The 22,478-nt window shown below is 36.4% G+C and overlaps 3 protein-coding genes, 1 long non-coding RNA gene and 1 pseudogene across 4 annotated transcripts in view; 2 read left to right on the top strand and 3 right to left on the bottom strand.

Moving 5' to 3' along the window:
• Nucleotides 1-2,667, top strand: part of LOC140670253 (uncharacterized) — a 31,396-nt gene extending 28,729 nt beyond the window's left edge. Inside the window, exon 3 of the long non-coding RNA XR_012047517.1 lies at nucleotides 2,563-2,667. This is a non-coding gene — a long non-coding RNA (uncharacterized lncRNA). The remainder of the gene's footprint in view (nucleotides 1-2,562) is intronic.
• The window catches only part of LOC140670241 (uncharacterized), a 109,235-nt gene that overhangs the window by 63,419 nt on the left and 23,338 nt on the right, over nucleotides 1-22,478 (bottom strand). The window lies entirely within an intron of this gene.
• On the top strand, nucleotides 11,564-12,759 carry LOC140670663 (uncharacterized). The gene is made up of 2 exons (XM_072901388.1): nucleotides 11,564-11,668; nucleotides 11,764-12,759. The coding sequence occupies exons 1-2, from the start codon at nucleotides 11,564-11,566 to the stop codon at nucleotides 12,757-12,759; spliced, it is 1,101 nt and encodes a 366-aa protein (XP_072757489.1).
• LOC140670662 (uncharacterized protein F54H12.2-like) lies at nucleotides 17,128-19,116 on the bottom strand. Its single transcript, XM_072901387.1, has 3 exons — nucleotides 18,724-19,116; nucleotides 17,577-18,387; nucleotides 17,128-17,387 (listed from the first exon to the last, which is right to left on the bottom strand). Exons 1-3 carry the CDS (start codon nucleotides 19,114-19,116, stop codon nucleotides 17,128-17,130), a joined length of 1,464 nt encoding a protein of 487 aa, XP_072757488.1.
• Nucleotides 19,158-20,085, bottom strand: LOC140670239 (uncharacterized; annotated as a pseudogene).

The raw sequence follows: 22,478 nt of genomic DNA, 5'->3' as shown, positions 1-22,478 counted from the left end.
TATCCTAAGCGCAGCCTGTTCACTTACTAATTGTTAACTATGACGGCAAGTAATACTACAGTTACTACTACAATGTTTACCTAGTTTCGAGACATTTTTATAAAAAAGTCTTTTTCTTTCCCTTCTTTTATTATAAAATTTTAACTATGTATATATTCAAAATTATCATATTAATAATGTCTTAGCACAACTTTAATTTATTAACATGTAAATATTCTTTTTAAAGTAATTTCTAAATTTTCTTCTAAATCATTTATTGTGGCTACAAAGATAGCTTGTTCCCGCCTCGTGGTGTAATGACTATTGGCAAACTGCAGAAAACTATTGGATAATCTTCTATATTGATCGATGAAATACGCTACATCCAGCGCATAGACGATCGAACAAGTCGATATGATGTGAGATAATATATTCGTTGTATTCATTATCATTACGCGCTTGAAAATTGCGTGCTCCAAGTTTAACTCAATGGATTTTGGTATCCGTTTTCTATGAAAATTCACCAAACATGATGTATATCGTAATCCGTTCCTTTTAATGATAAGGCGATGGATCCTTCGTCAAGAAGACGGTTGTAGACTGATTTATCTTTGTCAATTCGTCAGCAATAAAAATCTCGATGTGCTGATTATCCGGTGTGCCACTAGATTCTTCTTTCCTTTTCCTCTTCTCAGAAGCTGGTGGCCTTTCTGTATATGTATATTTGCGGTCCACAGTTTACTATTATCTTCCGAGAAGTGACGATCAAATGAGTTCGAAGTTTTTAATCAGATTTGAATCTGGGTTCTTCGACACAGAAGAAGATACACAAGATACTGTACCACAATCACTAATATTTATTAATTAATATTATTAACCAATATTAGATAGTCTTTATTGTCGTGCAAGATGATAACTTGACTTGAGTGCCACATAAATCAACAGTTGAACGAGTATGGCATTTTCGACATCATGCGCTACCGTAATATTATACTTTCCGCCATATTTGATTTTGAATGGAAAGTATGTTTCATAATAGATTTGTTGGTTGGCGACAATGCCACAATCATTTGCTTGTTGAAGATTGTTTCCGTAATAGAAATTATGTGGCTGATCGTCAATCACAGGACAACTCACAAACCACGAGACAATTAAATTGTCATTTTTATTTGGTGATGATGTTACTCCCAGCTTCTCCAATGGTGTGAGTTTGTTAAAATACGTTAGAACCATGATTGGTTGATATAAAAGTCCCGTGATTCCCGCTAATGTCAACGGCAAAGAAGGATGATTCACACACTTCCAAGTATTTTGATCGGAACTTTGAAATTAGTGATTTTTAACTTGTGAGCTTTAAAAGAAATTAAATGTATTGATAGTGAATAGTATACTGCAACTTGATCTAGGTACTCTTAGGCGGTACTCTCAAATTGTATTTGGTATACTATACAATCGGCTACAGGAGATTGAACTGATACTCGATGTCTTCGATCTACTCACTAACTAGTTGGTGCACTTGGCGCCTGGAATTACTCGAGCGATCGAGGGCAGGAACTCGAACATAATGTCCAATGGTATCAGCAACGATTAGAACAGGAAGAGGAGAGCTGTCGTTAATGATACAAGCAATTGTTCCTTGTATCAAATTCGACGACAATTACATTCTTCGGACCGTGCGTGGGCATCTCCATTTTGTTTTCGACCAAGTTGATTCGCATTATGTATTCTCTGGGCGACTCACAAAAAGTTTGGTCTTTTGTCCATTGGACATGATTTTGCCGGGCTCAAAGTTTCTCCGTAAGACCGGAATCGTCATCAAATATCTTCATGTCGTCCTTCTTGCAATTGTAAAACTCCCCAGATTTACATGTGTTTGGCGTAAGAATTATAATCAATTATTATAGTAATTAATTTGCAACGGATACAGTAATACGGATTTTCGACATGTATGAAACGCATTGATAATCGTTTGCATCGCACTAACAAATTAGTGTAGTTTTAATTAAACATAAGCAAATTAAATTATAATAATTTTTATAAAAATGGCACACTTTGAAACAAAAAGTTTTAAAATTTATATAAAAAAATAAGTATAATTTAGGGTGACAAATGAATAAATATTATTTTTTTTTAATTTTTATACCTTTAAATGAAACTACACGATATAAATTATAAAAACTATTTATTCTACAGGCTACTATAATGTGATTAAATATGTATGTTTAGTAATCAAAAAAAATTCAAGTTTTATCCAAAAATATATTCACATTTAAACTCTCAATTATATTTTATAATAATATTAATAATATTTAATGCAATTAATAATATATAATATTTAAATGAGTGTGTGTCTCGAAAATGACTCATAAAAAACATTCATTTTTCAGATTTCAAAATGTTGTTCTTCATAAAAACAAAGCAAATGAGCTGTTCAGAATATTCAGTCTTGACATCGAGTGTTAACGACAAACAAAATTAAATTCATTGAAGAATATTATCAAGTACGCCTCTGGATAGATTGTAATACGCATATATTACATATTTAGTAAAATGTGAAATGTATTTCTTGTTTTCTTTGTTTAGATAATGAAACCTTTGGCGCAAGCTTTGGACATATTACGAAGTGAATCAGGAATGTATATGGGATATTTATTACCCAATCTTAAAAACTTTACAGGAAAAATTAGAAAAATTTTTAATACTGCAATTATTCGATTTCAAGAATCGATCATAATTCCTCTTGTGTAGATTCGACTTCTTTCACCCTCTCATCATCAAATAGTAGTGATGAATTTTCTGAAGCAGACGAAATATTCAAAGATATCCCAAAAATTGTTCCGGAGAAACAAATAACGACTACACATACTAAAACAAAAAATGTTATGCAAAATGATAAAAATCTAATGATTAGCAACATAATAAATATTAAAAATGACTAGTTGTAGTGGCTAGATCCCGTAAAGCGTATATATGCGCGCATTTTATATAGTAAACTTAACGTGTACTATACGTAAATGTGCGCTTTACAGAATACAGCCAGTATATAATAAACTGAAATTAATTTATAGGAAATGCGAATGTTTCTTGTGCAAAAAAACAAGTTAAAATAAATAGAAATAAGTCTGTAATGGAAGATTTCGAACCGAGCTCTGAAGAAGTAACAACTAAAGATTCCCGTAAGTAAGTAGTAATGGGACAGGTATGGCCCGTCAAAACAAACCCCCACCACCGCGCCCTCGGGCACCGCGGGGGGTGTCTGGTGTTTATTGAATTTTAGGAAAAAACCTGCTAAGTTTTTAGAAGATGTATTAGGAATCCGCTCTAATGAAAGTTCTCCAAATCTTGGTGAAGACATCGACGATCAAGATGACTTTTTTGTTTTTAATCAACAAAGAAAGAAGTCGAATCTACACAAGAGGAATTATGATCGATTCTTGAAATCGAATAATTGCAGTATTAATATGCTAAATGATTACATTATTATTAAGAAATTCTCTATTAAATATAACCCGACAATTTCGAGTTTTGCATCTGTGGACCGTATGTTTAGCGTCGGTGGATCTATAATGACGCCATAAAGAGGTCATTTTAATAATGATATATTTGAATATCAAATTCTAATAAAAATTTTTATTAAAATTTTGTGACGGAATAAGAGAGTCCAAACAAATGAGACAGAGAGAGAAAGAAAATAGTGAACAGACAGATATTAAGTTTAAAGTAAAAAATGTATGAATCAATAATTTTCAGATACAGAAAAATGCATGTAGCGTTACGTTGTCATAAAAGTCTGATAACAGTATACTGGTTTTCTTTTTAGACAACAATAGCAGGGTTGGGAAGTAACGCGTTACTTGTAACGCCGTTACCGTTACAGTTACTTTTTTTGGTAACGAAGTGGTAACGGCGTTACTATTTTTTTCTGTAACTGTAACGGTAACGTAGTTACATTTTTTTAGTAACGGTAACGAATTTAAGAGTTACTTTATCGTTACTTTGTATCTATTTATGTCATATCTTCAAATTTTCGTATCGACCGATATAATAGGTTTATACTTTACATTGATATACTTGACCCTCTAACTACTGGCCAATCACAGCCAGTTTTCCTAGCATTGATTGGCATCGACATTTAGAATGGACTGAGCATTGCGATAGTCAAGCGCACGTCCGCTATCGAGAGAGAAAGAGACTACAGCTGAGGCCTCTTCTGTCTCTTTTGCTAGCATCTCATTGGTTATTTGTTATTGGTTATTTTGTTACTGGAAGAAGATAAAATAACCAATGAGATGCTAGCAAAAAAGACAGACATAGGCCTCAGCTGTAGTCTCTCTCTCTCTCTCTCTCTCTCTCTCTCTCTCTCTCTCTCTCTCTCTCTCTCTCTCTCTCTCTCTCTCTCTCTCTCTCTCTCTCTCTCTCTCTCTCTCTCTCTCTCTCTCTCTCTCTCTCTCTCTCTCTCTCTCTCTCTCTCTCTCTCTCTCTCTCTCTCTCTCTCTCTCTCTCTCTCTCTCAGTCGCACACACGCACGCACACACGCACGCACACACACCCACCCACACACACACCTACACCCCCCACACACACACACAGAATATGTATCACATAGAAACAAATCTTATTTATTTGTTGTTATAATAGATGGAATTCAACTTTTGATTCCTATTATCAATTGGTAACTCTTTTGAAAACTGGTTCAGAAAAAATAAACCAATGTTTGGATTATTGCAATTTACAGAGATTGACAAGTAACAAAATACAATTTTCAAATGAATATTGTCAGGTAAATATGCACATATAAAATTTAACATGATATAATATGAATAACAGAATACATGTATAAACGATAAAAAATGTATTTCTTCATGTATGTATTTTCTTGGATTAGGTGGTGGAACGTTGGCAAAGGCACTAGATATTTTACAAAGCGACATGGGAATGTATATGGGATATTTGTTACCTGTCTTGAACAGCTTACGAGAAAAATTAGAAAATATGACAAACTTGACGGATTGCCAGTCATTAGTTGCAGTCATTCAGCAAGGTTTGCATCGAAGGTAATTTGTTAATTCATTTCCCAGACAGCACATGATATTATTCGAATATTCTATTCTACTCATACTATGGATGTACGTACAGTATATAATATACTGAGAATATCTCTATAATATCTCTAATAGTATATCAATTTTTCGTATATTTTCAGAATGTTCTCAGAACATCTTTTACAGTATATTATTTCTCGTATATACATTGTATATTCTCAGAATATACTTTTACGTATATTATCAGAATATACTTTTATATATATTCTTAGAATGTACTGTGAACATCTTTTACAGTATATTATTTCTCGTATATTTTTAGAATATACTTTAGAATACGCGAATATATTTATATTGGCGGACATGTGTATATAGCATAGACCTATAGACTGCGCCTTCTTATGAGCGGCCGCACGATACATTGAAGGATATTGGTAGTAGGAAAGAGAAGGCAATAGCGTAGAGTATTCGTGTCTCTTTCACTCTTCTGTCGTATGCGAGAGAGAGAGCACTACTCCAGCTATTGCTTTCTTACTCTTATGTTGTCGTGGGCTCCTCTCATGGATGGCACAGTCTATACCTAAGTCTATGGTATATAGCAACGCCATATTGGATATGTAATTGCCGGTTGCCGGTATTGCCGGCGTCGGCACCGGTTTCTTCTTCTTCATCCCTTGTGCTCGTGACGAGTGTGTGACACGTGTGGTTCTTCATCCTAATTGTGATCGATTTAATTCGCAGGTAATTCTTTTTATTTAATTTAAAATGCATGAAATTTTCAAACTCTATAAAAGATATTTTCAAGATATATTTATCATTTTTTGTTAATACTTGATTACGATAAAATATACGTATTATTGTAAATTAACCTAAAAATCGTATATTTTTGAAACTTGTCTATTTTATTGCGTATTATAAAAAATATTTATTTATAAATACTTTATTCTTAAAAATTTTTTTAATATTGCAGCATTGTCAAAAAAAATAAGTGCAAGTTAATGTACTTTATTAATATTAATATCTTGCAAAATTGTTATCCGAAAAATCACGTGTTGCAACATAAATTCTTCGCCTAATTCTAAATTCCACTACATTTGAAATGAATGACTTGAAATTAATAGCGTTTGTACATTTTTTACTAATTTTTATATCTACCCTCTAAAATGTATTAATATTAACATGTATTAATATTAAGGTAGAACTAATTTATATTATTATTTATACGTGAATATCATGGTGGTCACTGCCCATTGTTAAATTTGTTAAAGTGCTTCATTATATTAATAAAATATGATTTCTGTCATGTTTTCTTATTTTTAATAATAGTTATGAGCAAGTCATTTATACACATGAGAGATATAATATGCATGTTTAATATATAATTAATATGTTTTGTTATGCGACAGATGTATATATTAATTATGATATGTACACTGAATATATTAAACAAAAAGAAAAATTTAACATTTCTATTACTTTCTTACAGCACAAACAGAAGTCTCCCCACACGGAACAAAAACCTCTAATGGATGTCCACTAGATGTCTACCATGGAGAGTTGAAACCTTTATTAGACGTCCATGTAACCTCCCATGGATGTCTATTAGACTTCCACAGTTCATACCTCCATTTGACATCTATTGGACGTATTTATGGATATTATATAGAGCAATCATAGATACTTTATGGAGAATCATAGATATTTCATGGAACATTCATGGATTTTTAGTACTAGCAGTGAATATCGGAACAAAATCGAAATCTGTTTGTCAAGCAGAACTTTTAATGGTTTTCAAGTGATTCTGCATTCTATCTGCGTTAACACTCGCGAAAGAGCTACCAGTTGATTGGTCGTGGAAAATGGAAGTCCCCATATTTATCCCGAAGCCTTACTTAACACATAGACATAGCATGTACGTGTAGTCGAAGTTCGTGCGGCATCGGTAGGCTACAAACTACACGCTATGTTTATATGTTAGTCAGACTCGGTAGCAAGTGGTAAAGATTCTCATTTCCCGAATACCGCAAGTCGCGAGCATTTATTGTTTAGTGGAACGCAGCGTAATATGTAAGATCATGGGTCACAGTATAATTTTGTGACGGTGTAAGTAAATTTTGGAAAATTTGTGAACTGTGTCGGAATTAAATAATTTCTGTAACCTTGTAAAAAAAACAGGATATCACGCAAATATAATTTCATTACATATGAGCGTCAATGGTGAGTATCTCTCTCTCTCCCTCTCTCTTTCTCTCTCTCTCCCTCTCTCTCTCTCTCTCTCTCTCTCTCTCTCTCTCTCTCTCTTTCTCTCTCTCTTTCTCTCTCTCTCTCTCTCTCTCTCTCTCTCTCTCTCTCTCTCTCTCTCTCTTTCTCTTTCTCTTTAAACAAAAAATATAGTAAATATTCTAAATACGATAATAGAATTGTGTGTTCAAATAATAATATATTTCTCCTCCCATTTTTGTTATTGTCTTTTGTTATTATTTCTAATATCTTGTTTAAAATTTTTTTTTAAGAAGTCTCAGATTGCGATACATTATTGGAAACTTGTGTATCACATTTCATCATTGACTTTTAGATAAAAAAAAAGAGCTGAAAATAAACTTGTATACATTATTGAAATTATCTACAGTTAACTTAATATGAAAATTCTATAATATTAACACACAATTCTATAGCACGCAATAGAATAAACAAATGTAATATTTTTCATCGCTTCTTCTGTCCTCCTCACCAGTCCCTCTCTCACCCCCCTTTTTCTCATCATCCTAAACAACACTTTCCTATCCATTAAATCAAATGCCGCCTTCAGTTCCACGAATAACGCTATGATCCCTCCTCTTTTCTTTTCCACCTGCCTTCCTATTAAATAATTTAAAATATATATATTATCTATCGTCCCCATCCCCCTCCTAAACCCGGTCTGGTTTGGTGGTATAATACCCTTCTTCTCAACCTCCTTCCTCAACCTTTCCTCCAGCACCGCCATATAAACCTTATATAAGGTGGGCATCAGCGTCACTCCCCTGTACTCCCTCATTATCTTTTTTACTATCGGCACTATTATTCCCTCTTTCCATTCCTCCGACCACCCCTCTCCCCTCCATACCCTTCTACAAAACTCCCATGCCCAATTTTCCAGCCTCTCTCCCTCGCCCCAGCCCCACTTCCATACCTCCCCTGCTATCCCGTCTCTGCCCATTGCTTTCCCATTCTTCAGCTTTCTTATCGCCCTCCTCACTTCCTCCATTCCCAGTTCCTCCTCTTCATCCTCCCCTCATTCCCTGTCCCTCCTGCCCCTAACTACTCTGTGTTCCATCCCCCTCCCAGTATCTCCATAAAATACTCCTTCCATTTCTCCATCTTAATGCCCTCATTTATCCCTTTCCTCCTCCTCCTTTCCCTATTTACAATTTCCCACACGTCACTTTCTCTTTTAGCCTCCATTGTCTTCTTTTCCCATCTCTCATTCTCCTCTTTCTTCTTTCTTTCGCACATGATCTTGTACTTCCTCTTCTCCCTTCTATACTCCTCTCCATCCCCTCCTACCTTCCTCCATCTCCTCAGTTCTCTCTTCACTTCTTTTTTCCTTTCTCTACACTCCTTTTCCCACCATCCTGTATCTATCCCTCTCCCTTTCCTTCTCCTCTCCACCTTTTTTATTCTTTCCTTAATCCTCCCTTTTACCTCTTTCCATTCCTCTTCCACGCTTTTCCTTCCCCACCTCACCTCCCTCATCCTCTCTTTGAACTGTTTTCTTTCTTCCTCATCCCATATCTCTCTCCTCCCGATCCTCTCTCTTTCTGTGCTCTTACTTCCTCCCCATTTCCCTCTTATCTACACCTCTACCGGTTGATGATCCGAGTCTACGCTATCTCCTACTCTCATTCTCTCTATTCTCTTCTCCACTTCTTCATCCCTTATCACGTAATCTATCACCGTATTTCCCCTTCCCCCTGTATATTCTCTTTCTTCATCTCCCCTTACTTTGCCATTAAATATCCCTAGCCCCTGTTCTTCCACGAAACTCACTAATAACCTACCTTCCCTGTTTATCTTTTTATCTTTTGACTTCCTTCTTCTTTTTTTCCCTTTCCCCCGTTCTTCGCCTTCCCTTTCTATTCCTCCTCCCTCATTAGCTGTCTTCGCATTGAAGTCCCCTCCGATTAATGTTTTTATCCCCTCCTCTTTCCGATCCACCCACTTTTCCAACCTCTCTAACATATTCCTATCCCTCCGTTCCTGTAAACTCCGATCATCCTCCATCTCTCTTCCTCACACTTTATCCTTCCCACCATCACACCCTCCTCCTTACTTTCTATTCCGCTCCCTTCCTCAATTAGTTCCTTCTTGATACCCATCATCATTCCCCCTTTCGGTCTTCCCTTTTACCTTCCCTTCTCACCCATTGCACTCCCCATTCCCATTCCCCTGCTAATTTCTCTTTTATCTTTTGCCACCCCTTCCTATTTACCCATGTTTCCATTAGCACCACTACTTCTCATTCTCTTAGCCCCCTCCAGAATTCCTCATTCTTTCCTCCTATCCCTGCTACATTCCAAAATACTATCTTCCATCTCCTTCTTTCCCCCTTTTCTTTCTTTTTGTCCTCTCCCTCTCTTCTCTCTCTCTTCTTTCCTATTCCCTTTCTCTCTCCCCTTCCCCCCTGTTTCCCCCTGCCCTCTGTCCTCCTCTTGTACTACTTCTCTCACCCTCCCCTCTTCATCCCTCAGCACCCCCTCTCCCCAACGCCACCACTGGCCGTCTATTCTCATTCTCCCATAGCCACCCACACCCTCCTTCCCATTCTCTCCTCCTCCCTCGCTATCTCCTCCATATTCCACTTCATTCTCCTTTCTTCCCATGTCCAATCCTCCGCAATTCTCTCCCTCCTCCCTCTCAGATTCCTTTTCTTCATCAGCACTTTCCTTCTTTGTTCTTCATTCTCCAGCCTTACTCAAATCATCTCTCCTCCTTTTTTCCTTTCTCCGATTCTTTTCACCTCCCTCACTCTCGCATCCGCTCCTATCATTCTAATAATTTTTCCCTTCTCTTCCCTTCTTTGACTTCTACTCCCCTAATTATAATGTTCCTCTTCCTCTCCTCCCTCTCCTTCATTTCCATTCTCCTTTCCACCTCTTTCACTTTCCACTCTACCTCACTCCCCCCTCCCCCTTTTTTTCCCCCCTCATATTCTTTAGCTCTCTGAGCTTTTCTTCTAATTCTTTTATACATCCTTTCATCTCTTCCCTTTCCTCCCTCCATCTCTCTTCCCTCTCTCTAAATTCCTTCCTTCTTTCTATTTCCTCTCTCAATACGTTCCCCTGCTCCCTCATCCCCTCCTTTACCTTCTTTCTGATCTCTTCTTTCATTCCCTTAAAACCTTCCCTCATCACCTCCTCAATCTCCACTCTCCATTTCCGCACCGTTGCCTCTATTCCTTCCTCTCTGCTTTCCTTCGACGATCTTATTGTTTTCTTACTCCTACTAAATACTTCCTCCCTTTCCTCCTCCCTCGACTCCTTTCTCTTCCTCTTTACTAACTCCTCTATGTTCCCATAGCTACCTCTCCTTTCCTTGCCGTCAATTTTCCGAACTTTCTCTCCGTCATTCTGTCTTCCCGCGCTACCTATCTCTCTCGATTCCCTAGCTCCTAGTTTCCTCTCTACACACTACGTCTTCCTTGCTTCAACTGTCACTTCGCTCCCTGCCGTATTTTCCTCTCCTTTTCCCTCTCACCCTCACACTCACTCACTCCACTTATTCCACTCCGTTGTTCCTCTCACACCGTTCACTCACGAGCTCACTCTTTCCACGTGTCACCTGTCTACGCACCGGAAGCGGAAGCCTTAAATTTATATATATATATATATATATGTATATATTAAAATAAAGATTTTTTAAATATTTTATATAAAATCGATTATATTTGTATATTCATTTAGATTTTGTTTAAATATTTGTCAAGATATCCCATGTGTGTAACTAGCTTGCGCATAACATATAAATCAATCACGTCTATTAAAAATGAGAAAATATGTACAACAGAAATCATATTTATTAATAATATTATTTGATTAATAATGAAGCACTTTATCAATTGGTAAAAATTCTTTATTTTCATTAAAAGACCAAACTGGCTATGATTATAATTATAGATCACTTGATGATCTACTATTATAATCATAGCCAGTCAGGTCGTTTTTAATGAAAATAAAAAATTTATATTATCACTAGCGATACAATCCATTTTTAATTGAGAAAAATTTTGATATTAATAATTTATATTATGTTATATTTTAAGTATTACTTTATTTATAATTAAATTTTATCATTGTCATAACATTTTAAGTAATACATTTTATGTAATAATTAATGTTTATATTATAATGATTATAATTGTGGGAAATAACGTTTATAATAATTTAAACAGAGTCAAAATGAATCGAAAGCGTTCAAAGAAAGACATCTCACATATATCAAAACGACAATTAAGTAGATTGGTTAAACAAGAATCAGAAATTATTTCTGAATCTGTATTAAATATGACTGCCATACCATCACATAAGGATAATAATAAACGCACAAACAATGAGGAAAATATCTTAGAAATTAATTCTGACATAACAGATATTCCAAGCAATGCACAAGTAATTGAAACCGACAATGTTTCTAATGAAAGGATCATCGATATGCTAGTGAATTCTAAACATTTCAATATAAATGAATATGTAAATGAACATAGTTTAAATTCCATGCAATACAATACAAGAATTCCTTGCGAAGAATAGCACAAGTGACATCTGAAAATGGTAACGTGACAAACAACAATTTTAAAAATGATCTTCTTGTTTGGGCTGCGGAATATCAAATTAAACATAATGCTCTGAAAGCACTACTGCTGAAATTAAGACAGCATTCTTGTTTCTCGACATTGTTGAAAGATCCACGATCATTTTTAAAAACGCCAAGAACACAAACGATACGTGTAGTAGTACCGGGGATATATTACCATTTTGGATTACTAAATGGTATATCAGCTGCATTGAAATTACAGAAAGAGATTATTGATTGTGTCAAAATAACTATAAACATCGATGGATTACCAGTGTCAAAATCGTCTCAACAACAATTTTGGCCTATATTAGGCTCAATCCTTTCTCATAACAAAGTATTTATCATCGGAATTTACTATGGAAATGAAAAACCAGCAGATGCAAATGACTTTTTACAAGATTTCATTAACGAAGCAATAGAAATATGTGAAAATGGTATTTACATTGATAATTGTAATATACAATGTAAAATTGAAGCACTGATATGCAATGCACCAGCCAAAGTATTTACTTTATGCATAAAAGGTCATACAGGCTATTCCAGTTGTACTAAGTACATTACTGAAGGAGAATACATAAAAAATCGGATATGTTTTCCGCAAACGGATGCGCCACTTAGAACAAATGAGGATTTTATTCAGAAAGTTGATGATAATTATCATAACTCAGATGTAACATGCAGCTTGTTAAAAATACCTCATTTTAAACCTGTCATAAAAGTTCCTTTAGATTACATGTACTTAGTATGTTTAGGAATTATGCGAAAATTGATATATTTATGGCTTGGTGGAGATTTACATTACCGTGTACATAAAGCAATAGAAGAAATTTCTAGACGTTTGATACAATTAAAACCATCAATACCTTCAGAATTTGCTAGAAAACCACGAGTTGGATTGTGTTAAGTTGTGGAAAGCCACAGAGTATAGATTGATACTATTATATACAGGGCCAGTGGCTTTTAAATCTATTTTAAAAAACAATCTATATACACATTTTATGATACTTCATGTAATTATCAGAATTATGTCTTCCAAAGATTTACATGGATATTTATCCTATGCGCAGGATTTAATTTTATTTTTCATTAAAACATTTATAAAACTTTATGAAGCTCACAATGTTTCGCACATTATAACAAGTAGTACGAAGATGTACTGAGAAAGAAATGAGCTTAGATATATCACCATTATGAAATAATATTTCATCAGATTTTATTTTAACACATCCAAATCTATTGTCATTACATTGTGATGGTCCACTTACATTTGATTGCAATAATCCGCAATATAAAGTTATTAAACATAGTGGAATTACATTCAAAGTTGGATCACTTGCAAATAATTGCTGTGGCTTAAGTGATGGTACTATTGTATGTATCGAAAATGTGGCGCATTGTAAAAAACGAAACATTCTTATGATTATAGGATATGAATTTTTGGAAAAAAAGGATCTATTTGACGTTCCTTGTTCATCTTCTTTGCTTGGAATATATTCTGTACATACGTTATCATGTTTGAAATCATGGCCATTAGAAACTGTGACAAGAAAATATGTAAAATTACCTTGTGGAAATAATAAATTTGCAGTTTTCCCACTATTACATATTGAAACGTAATGTGCTTATTGGTATGGTACTAGGATGGCTGAAAAAAAGTATTCAGTTGTTGAATTTGAAGATGGGGTCCAAGTTATTGCACATAATTGGTTCACCGCAGATTTAAAAAAAATCTTTTGGCCACATTATACAACTAATGGACGATATGATACAGCAGTTAAACAAATGGAACCGCCAAAATCTACTTGGTTGCAACACCCAGTCAAAAAAATATACGGGATATTTTGTAAGTAACTTTTTAATTATAGTTTTCTTTTTATTCTGATCTTTTCATTAGAATTAAATTAATATGTTGTGTAATATATATATTGGGTGCTTTCCATTTAGCGACACAAGTCGACACAAGCATCATTCTGTCTTTTTTTAACACCAGGAAAACAACAAAGATAGAATGATGTTTGTGTGGACTTGTGTCGCTAAATGGAAAGCCCCAATTGTGTAAAATAATTATATATAGATTTTATATATTGCAGCATTTTGTACGTTGTTTCTTTAAAGATTATTTTGGACTCTCAAAAAGAATAAAAATTTGTTTATTTGTTTATTGTATGATAATAAATGAAGGTCCAAGATATACACGAAGAAATATAGTGTTTTCGACTATACCTGTTTACTACAGCGGTTTACCAGATCCAGTCAAGAACGTTAATAGATTGATTAAAATAATATAATATTTTTCAGCTTGCTATGAAAAAGCGAGGAAAAAATTGAAGGAAGTTGAAGACTATTCAGATATAAATTCTTGTACAGAAGAAACAGAAGAATATTTTAAAAAATCACGAAAAATCAGAGCCGCTAAAGTAATGAGTGACTCATCATCAAATAGTAGTGATGAATTTTCTGAAGCAGACGAAATATTCAAAGATATCCCAAAAATTGTTCCGGAGAAACAAATAACGACTACACATACTAAAACAAAAAATGTTATGCAAAATGATAAAAATCTAATGATTAGCAACATAATAAATATTAAAAATGACTAGTTGTAGTGGCTAGATCCCGTAAAGCGTATATATGCGCGCATTTTATATAGTAAACTTAACGTGTACTATACGTAAATGTGCGCTTTACAGAATACAGCCAGTATATAATAAACTGAAATTAATTTATAGGAAATGCGAATGTTTCTTGTGCAAAAAAACAAGTTAAAATAAATAGAAATAAGTCTGTAATGGAAGATTTCGAACCGAGCTCTGAAGAAGTAACAACTAAAGATTCCCGTAAGTAAGTAGTAATGGGACAGGTATGGCCCGTCAAAACAAACCCCCACCCCGCGCCCTCGGGCACCGCGGGGGGTGTCTGGTGTTTTCCCCCATGACCACCGGGACTGACAGAAAAAAAAAGTGGTGGTGGTGGGGGAAGGGTTCGTGCTCAGATAAGAAAAATTTATTTTTTGGAAAAATTTTCTGATTTTCTCGGGACTTGAACCTTCGTATTGCTGATCCTGGTCCTGGTGTGTTGAGCTAAATAAGAACTTACTAGAGTAAAGGTTAGATAAGGCATTTATGTTACGTAGTGGGGCAGGTATGGCTCTTGGGCCGATATCGGTTACGGTGCTGGTGAAGGGAGTAAAAAGCGCTTTGACGTTCTGCAAGCGGGGCAGGTATGGCTCTTGGGCGATATCGGTTACGGAGACGATGGTGGGACGGAAAAGCGCGTTCTGCACGTGGGGCAGGTATGGCCCGTCAAAACAAATGACGTCACATGGTAGTTGACCACGTATAACGTCATGCCTGTGAAAATGAAAAAAAGATAATAACACAGGAACGTGCAGGTTCTGTCAAACGCGATGGTATGACGCAACGAAAGAAATAGTATTATCGGTGTCTTATATTACGATGAGCGCCTATTGTTGAAAGAGGTTGCGGAACATCCCCTTTCAACAATAAAAGTAACGGAACTACTTATATGTAAAATGGGAAAGAGGAGCGGGTGAAAGAAATAGATGATTAAAAATAAAATTGCTCACATTTATTGATGCAGATTTTTACTACAAAAATCAAGATTCTTATTACATATAATTAAGGTAATAATTAATTTTTATTAAGTAATAGTACAATGTATTTTTTTATATTTTATTACACAAAGGTTTACATGTTTAAGCGTTTCATGTCGGTATGTTTAATACGTTTTTCGTGAAAGAAAATTTTATTAAATAATCGTACAATCAAGCGATCGTTACGTTCGCAATCTTCGGTAAAAAGAGTAAGAAACTGATTAAGATCGTAACCACTACACATATAATATAAAAATACGCAGCAGTATTGCCCGCAAGTTTGAGAAAAAATTCCTTGTAATTGCTGGGTTTCCAATGGTGGATGGTGGAATTTCGTCGCAGTCGGAGTAAAAATCCGGAATACAAAGGGAGTAATCCGTAGCTATCGAAGTAAGTGCCTGTACCGCATTTATCGAGGAAGAAAGCGACCCAATGTTCTCCAGGTCGAGTATGGTTGTCGGTGTTAGCAACGATGGCCGTCGACCTCGGAACTCTGTCGGCAGAATACACTCCCACATGTCTGGCATCGAGATGATGGAGTGCTTGCAAAATTTCGCGAGAGTTCATTTTTTTCCAACAAACGCGAACGAACGTGCGGTATTATTTGAATAACGTCGGTTTTTACCTCTATTGATAATGCGATTTTATCAATATCGGCTTTCGGGTTTTCAATGTCGGTTTGCGTAGTAATGTTAGTAATTTTGAACTTGTTTTCATCCAGCAACGTCTTTGATTTCGTCAATTTCACGAATCCCTCTTCTTCTTCTTTTTCAATTAGATGTTCGATTTTTTGCAGGTTTTGTTTCTCTATTTCATTACTCGATTTAATATTTTCATTCATGTCACAAAAAACATAATCTTTGCTTTCGATTTCCTCGGCGATTTTGTCGTCCGTGTTCTCGGAGTATATTTTACAATCTTTCTCAGTACTACAACTAACTTGAGTACTAAACGTAACGTCGATATCACGATTATTTTGTGTGACTAACCAGTATTTTAGTTTATAAGCATTGTGTAATGCGCAACGGAAGATTCCAAAATTCCAAAATCCGTGGTGAGAGCAATATCGTCCGTCTTCTTCTTTTGACGATAGGTTTTTAAATGGCGGAGAGATATCTTCCAAATTATTTATATCTCTGGAAAGTATATTCCGCAAGTAGCTTGCCTTTTCGTTACCTCTAACGTAAATGTAACGCACACGTCTTGTAATTTCGCGCAAATGTGAAATAAAATATTTCAGATTAGTTTCACCGTCGAACCACTCGATACCGTGATAATTTTGCGAGAGCCAATTGTTTTCTCGTCTTGCTTTTGCGGATAATTCTCCAAATGGATGTGAAGGCATCATAATCCAATGACCGACGATTGGGGCGTCAATCGAGACAATAGCGACTTCCTTTGGGATAAATTTATCGTTGACATCGCGGAAGCCTTGTATGTCGATGACTATGTCCATATTGTGAAAATTTATATGCTTGCAATGACAAAGTATAACCTCTTCACGAAACGCTCGCGTTCACGTCTCAAATGAAACTAAATCTTCTTTTGTCATAATACACGTTTTTGGAAAACACGGCGATATCGATATTTTATTTGAAATTGGAGGGGGAATTTTTAACCGAGTATTACACTACGTGGCATAAATCGTGCATAGATAAACTAGCCGGAAAAATCGATGACTTGACGCGACGCGTCGATTTCTATCACATTATCGAACTCTGCGTAAACAATACAGTTAATGGTCTCGGCGAGAGCTCTCTCGAATCGCACTTCTAATCGCAAACTTCCATGTTTCACAAGATTCCAATGGCCGGCACAATTAGCGGACAAATCGGGTGTAAGGTCAAAAGCAAATAACGTATATCCCTTGAAATAATCCTCTCTGCTTATAGAATTTCCTTCATTCAAAAAATGGATACCTGTTCCCGAAAAAAGCGTTTGATGAGCTTCAACTTAAAGCGGTTCTTCAACCGAGAAAACCGGCTGTAACGGCCTACTGGGAATTTGCATACCATCGACATACATCGAGAAGAAATTTATACCCCAATTTTTAAAATTAAACGGATTTAATTTTCTATCATCATTAAATGCTTTATTATTGACGAAACCGACTATTATTCGTTTCGGTAGTTGACCTAATATTGCATTATCTATTGATTCCGCCATTACCCCGCTATGAATCGTAAAAATTTTAACCTCGACTCTCGTAAGTGGATACTTGGCAGTAACTTTACTCAACATTCTAGCGTGTGCGAGTAACACCCCGGTGCTTATTTTCGCTCTTCTCACAAGTAAGCTGGCATCCAATATATGAATTTTCGATAAACTGTTACTTTCCATGAGACAAAATGAATCTTTCGAGCGTACGAGTCGTAAGCGTACTTCTACGCCGTTAATTAAAAATTTGTCTTGATTGAAAACGTCGCAATGAAGATGTCCTATAAGATCTAGCGCTCGTTCTCCGTGAATGTATCGAGCTCGTCTCACGAGCGCGGCGTTGCCTTTTGATTCCAATAGATGGTCCATGTATCCGGGTGTATCCGCGTCCCACAGACTCGAGGTTAGATAGGTAGTTTTTGCGGGTGAAGAGTAATTTAACAACGCCTCGATGTACGCGCGGTACGCGTAAGCGTTGTTCGGAGGCGACACGAGCTTTTGATTGAAATACACGTCGATCTGATTGAAGATGGAGTGGAGTAAATGATTTACGGGCCCTACTTTGACCTCTGTGGCGGCGGTATCTCTCGTTCGCGGCGCGAGGTCGTCGTTGGTTTCCACGCGCACTTGAAGACTCAGCATGGTATGTGTGAGATCTAAATATTCTTCTCCATGGCCTGGGATGACGAATTCTATCGGTGAGTCGTCCGAGAGCGAGCTGACGGGTTTGTAATAGATCCATTGTGAACTTTCGATGCTAGTCTGCGTGGATGGTAAAGAAAAAAGATCGAGTTCACTTTTTAAACATTTGCTCGAATGCGTATGAAGAAAAGACATGATTATTTACCGTAAATTTTTATTAATATCTTTTACCGATATTTTCGTTGTCTACTGTGTTTAGCGTAGTATCGTTTAAGAAAATATGTCGGATACGGTGCGCTTTCTAGAAGTTTTACGACGTTTCGCGGAGGAGTTATGTCTTTTCTTTGACTTGCGATTTTTCTTTCTCCCCTTGCTTTTTAATGTTTTATTCCGCGCTTTGGTTTTTTTCGGTAATCTTTTCTTATTTGATCGCCGACGTTTACGTGACGACGTTACCGCGGATTTAACGATACGTGCGTTAAGCCCGGCGAAAGGAAACTGAGCTGCGTGCATTTTCGCATCTGTCTTATATCCCGAGCCTTTCATCAGACTACTTATTTTTTCTTTAGCTTTTCTCTTGAGATTTTCGCGCGATTCTTTAAAACGGTTTTCGACCGACACCTTTAACGGTATATTATTTTCAATATCACCGATTATATTAACACCTGTTTGTAAAGCTTCTTTTCCTACTGCACGCGCTCCTCTACTTAGATAAGGTATACGTCTAAATAATCCTCCTAGAAAACTTCCGATTCCATGACCGCGTTGATAAGGTGCGCCGACGAAAACTCTCGGAATTCCACCACCTCTGTCGCTTTGTAAATTGTAATACTCGTAGTAGTTTGTCATGTTGCATTTGAGAACTTAATTTTTATCTTTTTCCCTATGACGCCGACGTTCGCAATACTAACGGGTTCGCCTAAAGTGTAACGTCACAGTCGATGTTCCGGATTCGAATGCTATTTTTTTTCCGAACTGATCTCTTATATCGATTTCTATCCTACTGAAATTTGTTCGTCGTAACGGGATATAATGCAGAGAAGAGAAATGTTTCACTTGATTCGTTCCGTACTCGTAATCGCGACCATGCCCCTCGACCGACACTATTCGGAGAAGAGAAGACTGCACATCGCCTGTTATGTAAGGTTCGCAAATATCACAATAAACGAATAGTTTATCGGGAATACCGTGAGCCAAACTACAGGGTTCGTTACTAAAGAATCCAAAGCGCCCCTTTTCAAAACCGAGTTTAACAAAAATTGATGTAGATTTTTTTTTTGAATCAGGATTATACGTCGTAAGCATAGTATAGCATCGTCCTTCCCGCTTAGGAGCATTATAAAGTGCATCCCCTAAACCGAGTATTCGTAGAAGTTTATCGGAAAAGTTTACATAATGATTTAGTTTACATTTATTTTCATCACACTCAAGGTAAAACTCTATACTACCGGCGGATAACCCCCGTCGATCCAGACGAAAATGCGAACCGACTCCTTTACACGTCGTATTAATCGCGTCGAGAAGTTCGTCCATATTTTTATAAATGCCAGCCCGTATTTCGTCTTCCCTCGAAATTATCACAGAATCTTTTTCCTCGTTACCTTGAATGTCAACATCGGCGAATGTGAGTATATTCTCATCGCGTTGTATATGAAAAAAAGTATTGGGAAATTGAATTTCGCTGAGCGCGACTTCCCATTCGCCGTGTAACTGTATCGATTGAGGCAATTCCGTAATAAATGACGAGGTAGTATTGTCCGGAAAATAACGCATACTGCTATTGCTCGGAAGAACCAGTAGAAATTAGTCCTCCCTCATCTCAAAGATTTGTTAAACTTGAAGCGGGAATCCAACTATCAAACTTGCTAGGATAACCACGCTAGCTAACTAACAGCTGTTTATTATCACCACGTCCTCTGCTCTTTATTACGCGATCGACGATAAATTCTTCCTCCTGTAAATTTTTCTCAACTAGGGCTAATTCTTGCTCGTAAAAAATACCGTCTATGACCTCGCCGGCTAAGTCACTTAGTTCGTACACTCGCGGTTTTCGCCAATCAAGAACCCGATGAATTCGAAATATCTCCTCGCTCCACTTTGCCTCGTATCCTTTCTCGAAGGTGACTTTTACTCTACTGATCCCTCTCGAAATTCGATTATTTTTTTTTTCGCGTTTCTCAAAGTATTATTACCGCTAAAGTATCCGATTCTTCGCGCGCTTTTCTCTTCTACTTCTCTTTCACTCACAGCGTGTTGTAAGCGTTGATACGCATCTTGCCACTCGGCGTAATAAAATAAAATTCTCTCGAATCGTACATCGGACATGATTGATTAACTTCAAAGGAAAGTTTCCACGAAAATCGTTTTTCCGCATTCCGTAGGTCCGCAGACGATCGACGTCCAAGGATGTTTCCAGCGTACATCCATTTTGCAAAATGAGCGATTGCGCATTTATACACAAATTTATAAATGAAATAAGTTCATCGGCACCCTTACAAATAATAATAATAATAAGCTTGTTAAAAATGCGCATGCGCGATAAATTTTTAATGTTAAACGTTGGAATGCAGAGGAATAAGCTTATCCGCGCTTCGGGGACCTCCACCCGCGGCGGTCGCGTGCTCGCGTTAGCGAATATCTCGCTGAGCGTAATGGCGCGGTGATAAGCTGTAACTTTAGTAAATATGCTTTCACCAGCATATATATGCTAGTGATAACAAGGAATTGAGCGTACGCGCTATTTTAAAAAAATTATTGTTTTACTAAATAAAAAATATACCACTTAAAAACTAAATTAATAAAACTAAAAAATATAAAAAGTTGGGAGGAAATAGGAGCAGTATTTTTATTAAAAATAAATTTTTTGTTTTTATATATGCATTTACATAGCATTTTTCTTATTAGCTATATTTACATTTTCCAACTAAACTAAGATTTACATTTTATTATAAAAAAAATTACAGCTATATTTAAAGCTCAAATTTTATTTTACAAAACTTTACATTTTGACAATATTTATATTTTACGCAGGGTGGGCGAAAAACGTGCGCAATTCTATATTTTTACACACAAAGTTAGAGGAGTGAACAGGAAAAGTATGCTAATATCTATCAAGTTTCTGATAAATACCCGTACGGTAGAGAATATCGTTTTGTTTTTATAAATCTTTGTTTTAATAGCACAGACGCACATCTTTTTGTTTCATCACGCGTAATTATATCATGAAACACTGTGCGCCGAATGGCTTTAAACCGAAGATTTATCCTCGATTCAGGGGTTGTTCTTTCTACTTGTTCCTCTGCCTGTTCCTCTCTTTCTCTTTGTAATAATAATTCTCTAATGCTAATAAAATTAACTAAGCGCGAGTTTTCAAAATTCAGAGTTATACCCTTTACTTTACAAACTTTGCGAGTGAGTCCATCGGGTGTACGAACCACATACGCGTAAAATTTCGGTCCACCGGATACGAACGACTCTATGTAGCTACCCTCGCCGTAGTTTGCGAGTTCATCCGTCATATCGCCTAAAAAATTACCCGTACGCGGTTCGTATTCCTGAGGATCGCCGGTACTCACGTATATACATGAATCGGTATCATAATATAAAACGCGGTTTTCTAATTTTTCTAAATATCCGTATAATTTTAATCTTGCTTGTGCCGTTGTGTAAGCTGCTATTACTACATTAGTAAGGAGCGAAGGTACGATTGCTTCTTGTCGCATTCGTGACGAAACATATATTACCTCGTCGTTTACGGGCAATATATCGGTTATTTCGTGTTGCGGGCTAGTGAGTAGGCTCATTAATTTCTGCTGCGTTTTAACAATGTCAGTATGTGGCAAGTTTTCGCGTTGACCAAATTTTTCCCAAAAAGAATTTAACGCTAGTTTCGCGACCGAACGTAAACCGGGGTTGTGTACGATGTTATTTTTTTCAAGAGCAATACCTTCTGTTTCCTCGTACTCACGAAGATATCGCTCTTTAGCATCGTCATCTGTGCATTCGCTCGGCCAACCATTAGCCTCCTGCTTTAATTGTAAAAATGTGTTTATATATCCGGCGAATAGACCTCCCTGGCGCGTGGTGTGATTATAACGAGTGACATTATACTGCCAAATCTCACTAACCTCTGTCACAAAATAACCTTTCTTAATAGCTTTCTTTAATTCGCACGATATCCATGTACCTTCGAATTCGCGTTCGGAAGGTTC

Source organism: Anoplolepis gracilipes, chromosome 10 (genome assembly GCF_047496725.1).
Source record: "Anoplolepis gracilipes chromosome 10, ASM4749672v1, whole genome shotgun sequence".
Lineage (NCBI taxonomy): Eukaryota > Metazoa > Arthropoda > Insecta > Hymenoptera > Formicidae > Anoplolepis > Anoplolepis gracilipes.
The sequence above is the reverse complement of the archived record's forward strand: the minus strand, read 5'-3'. Positions and strand labels throughout refer to the sequence as shown.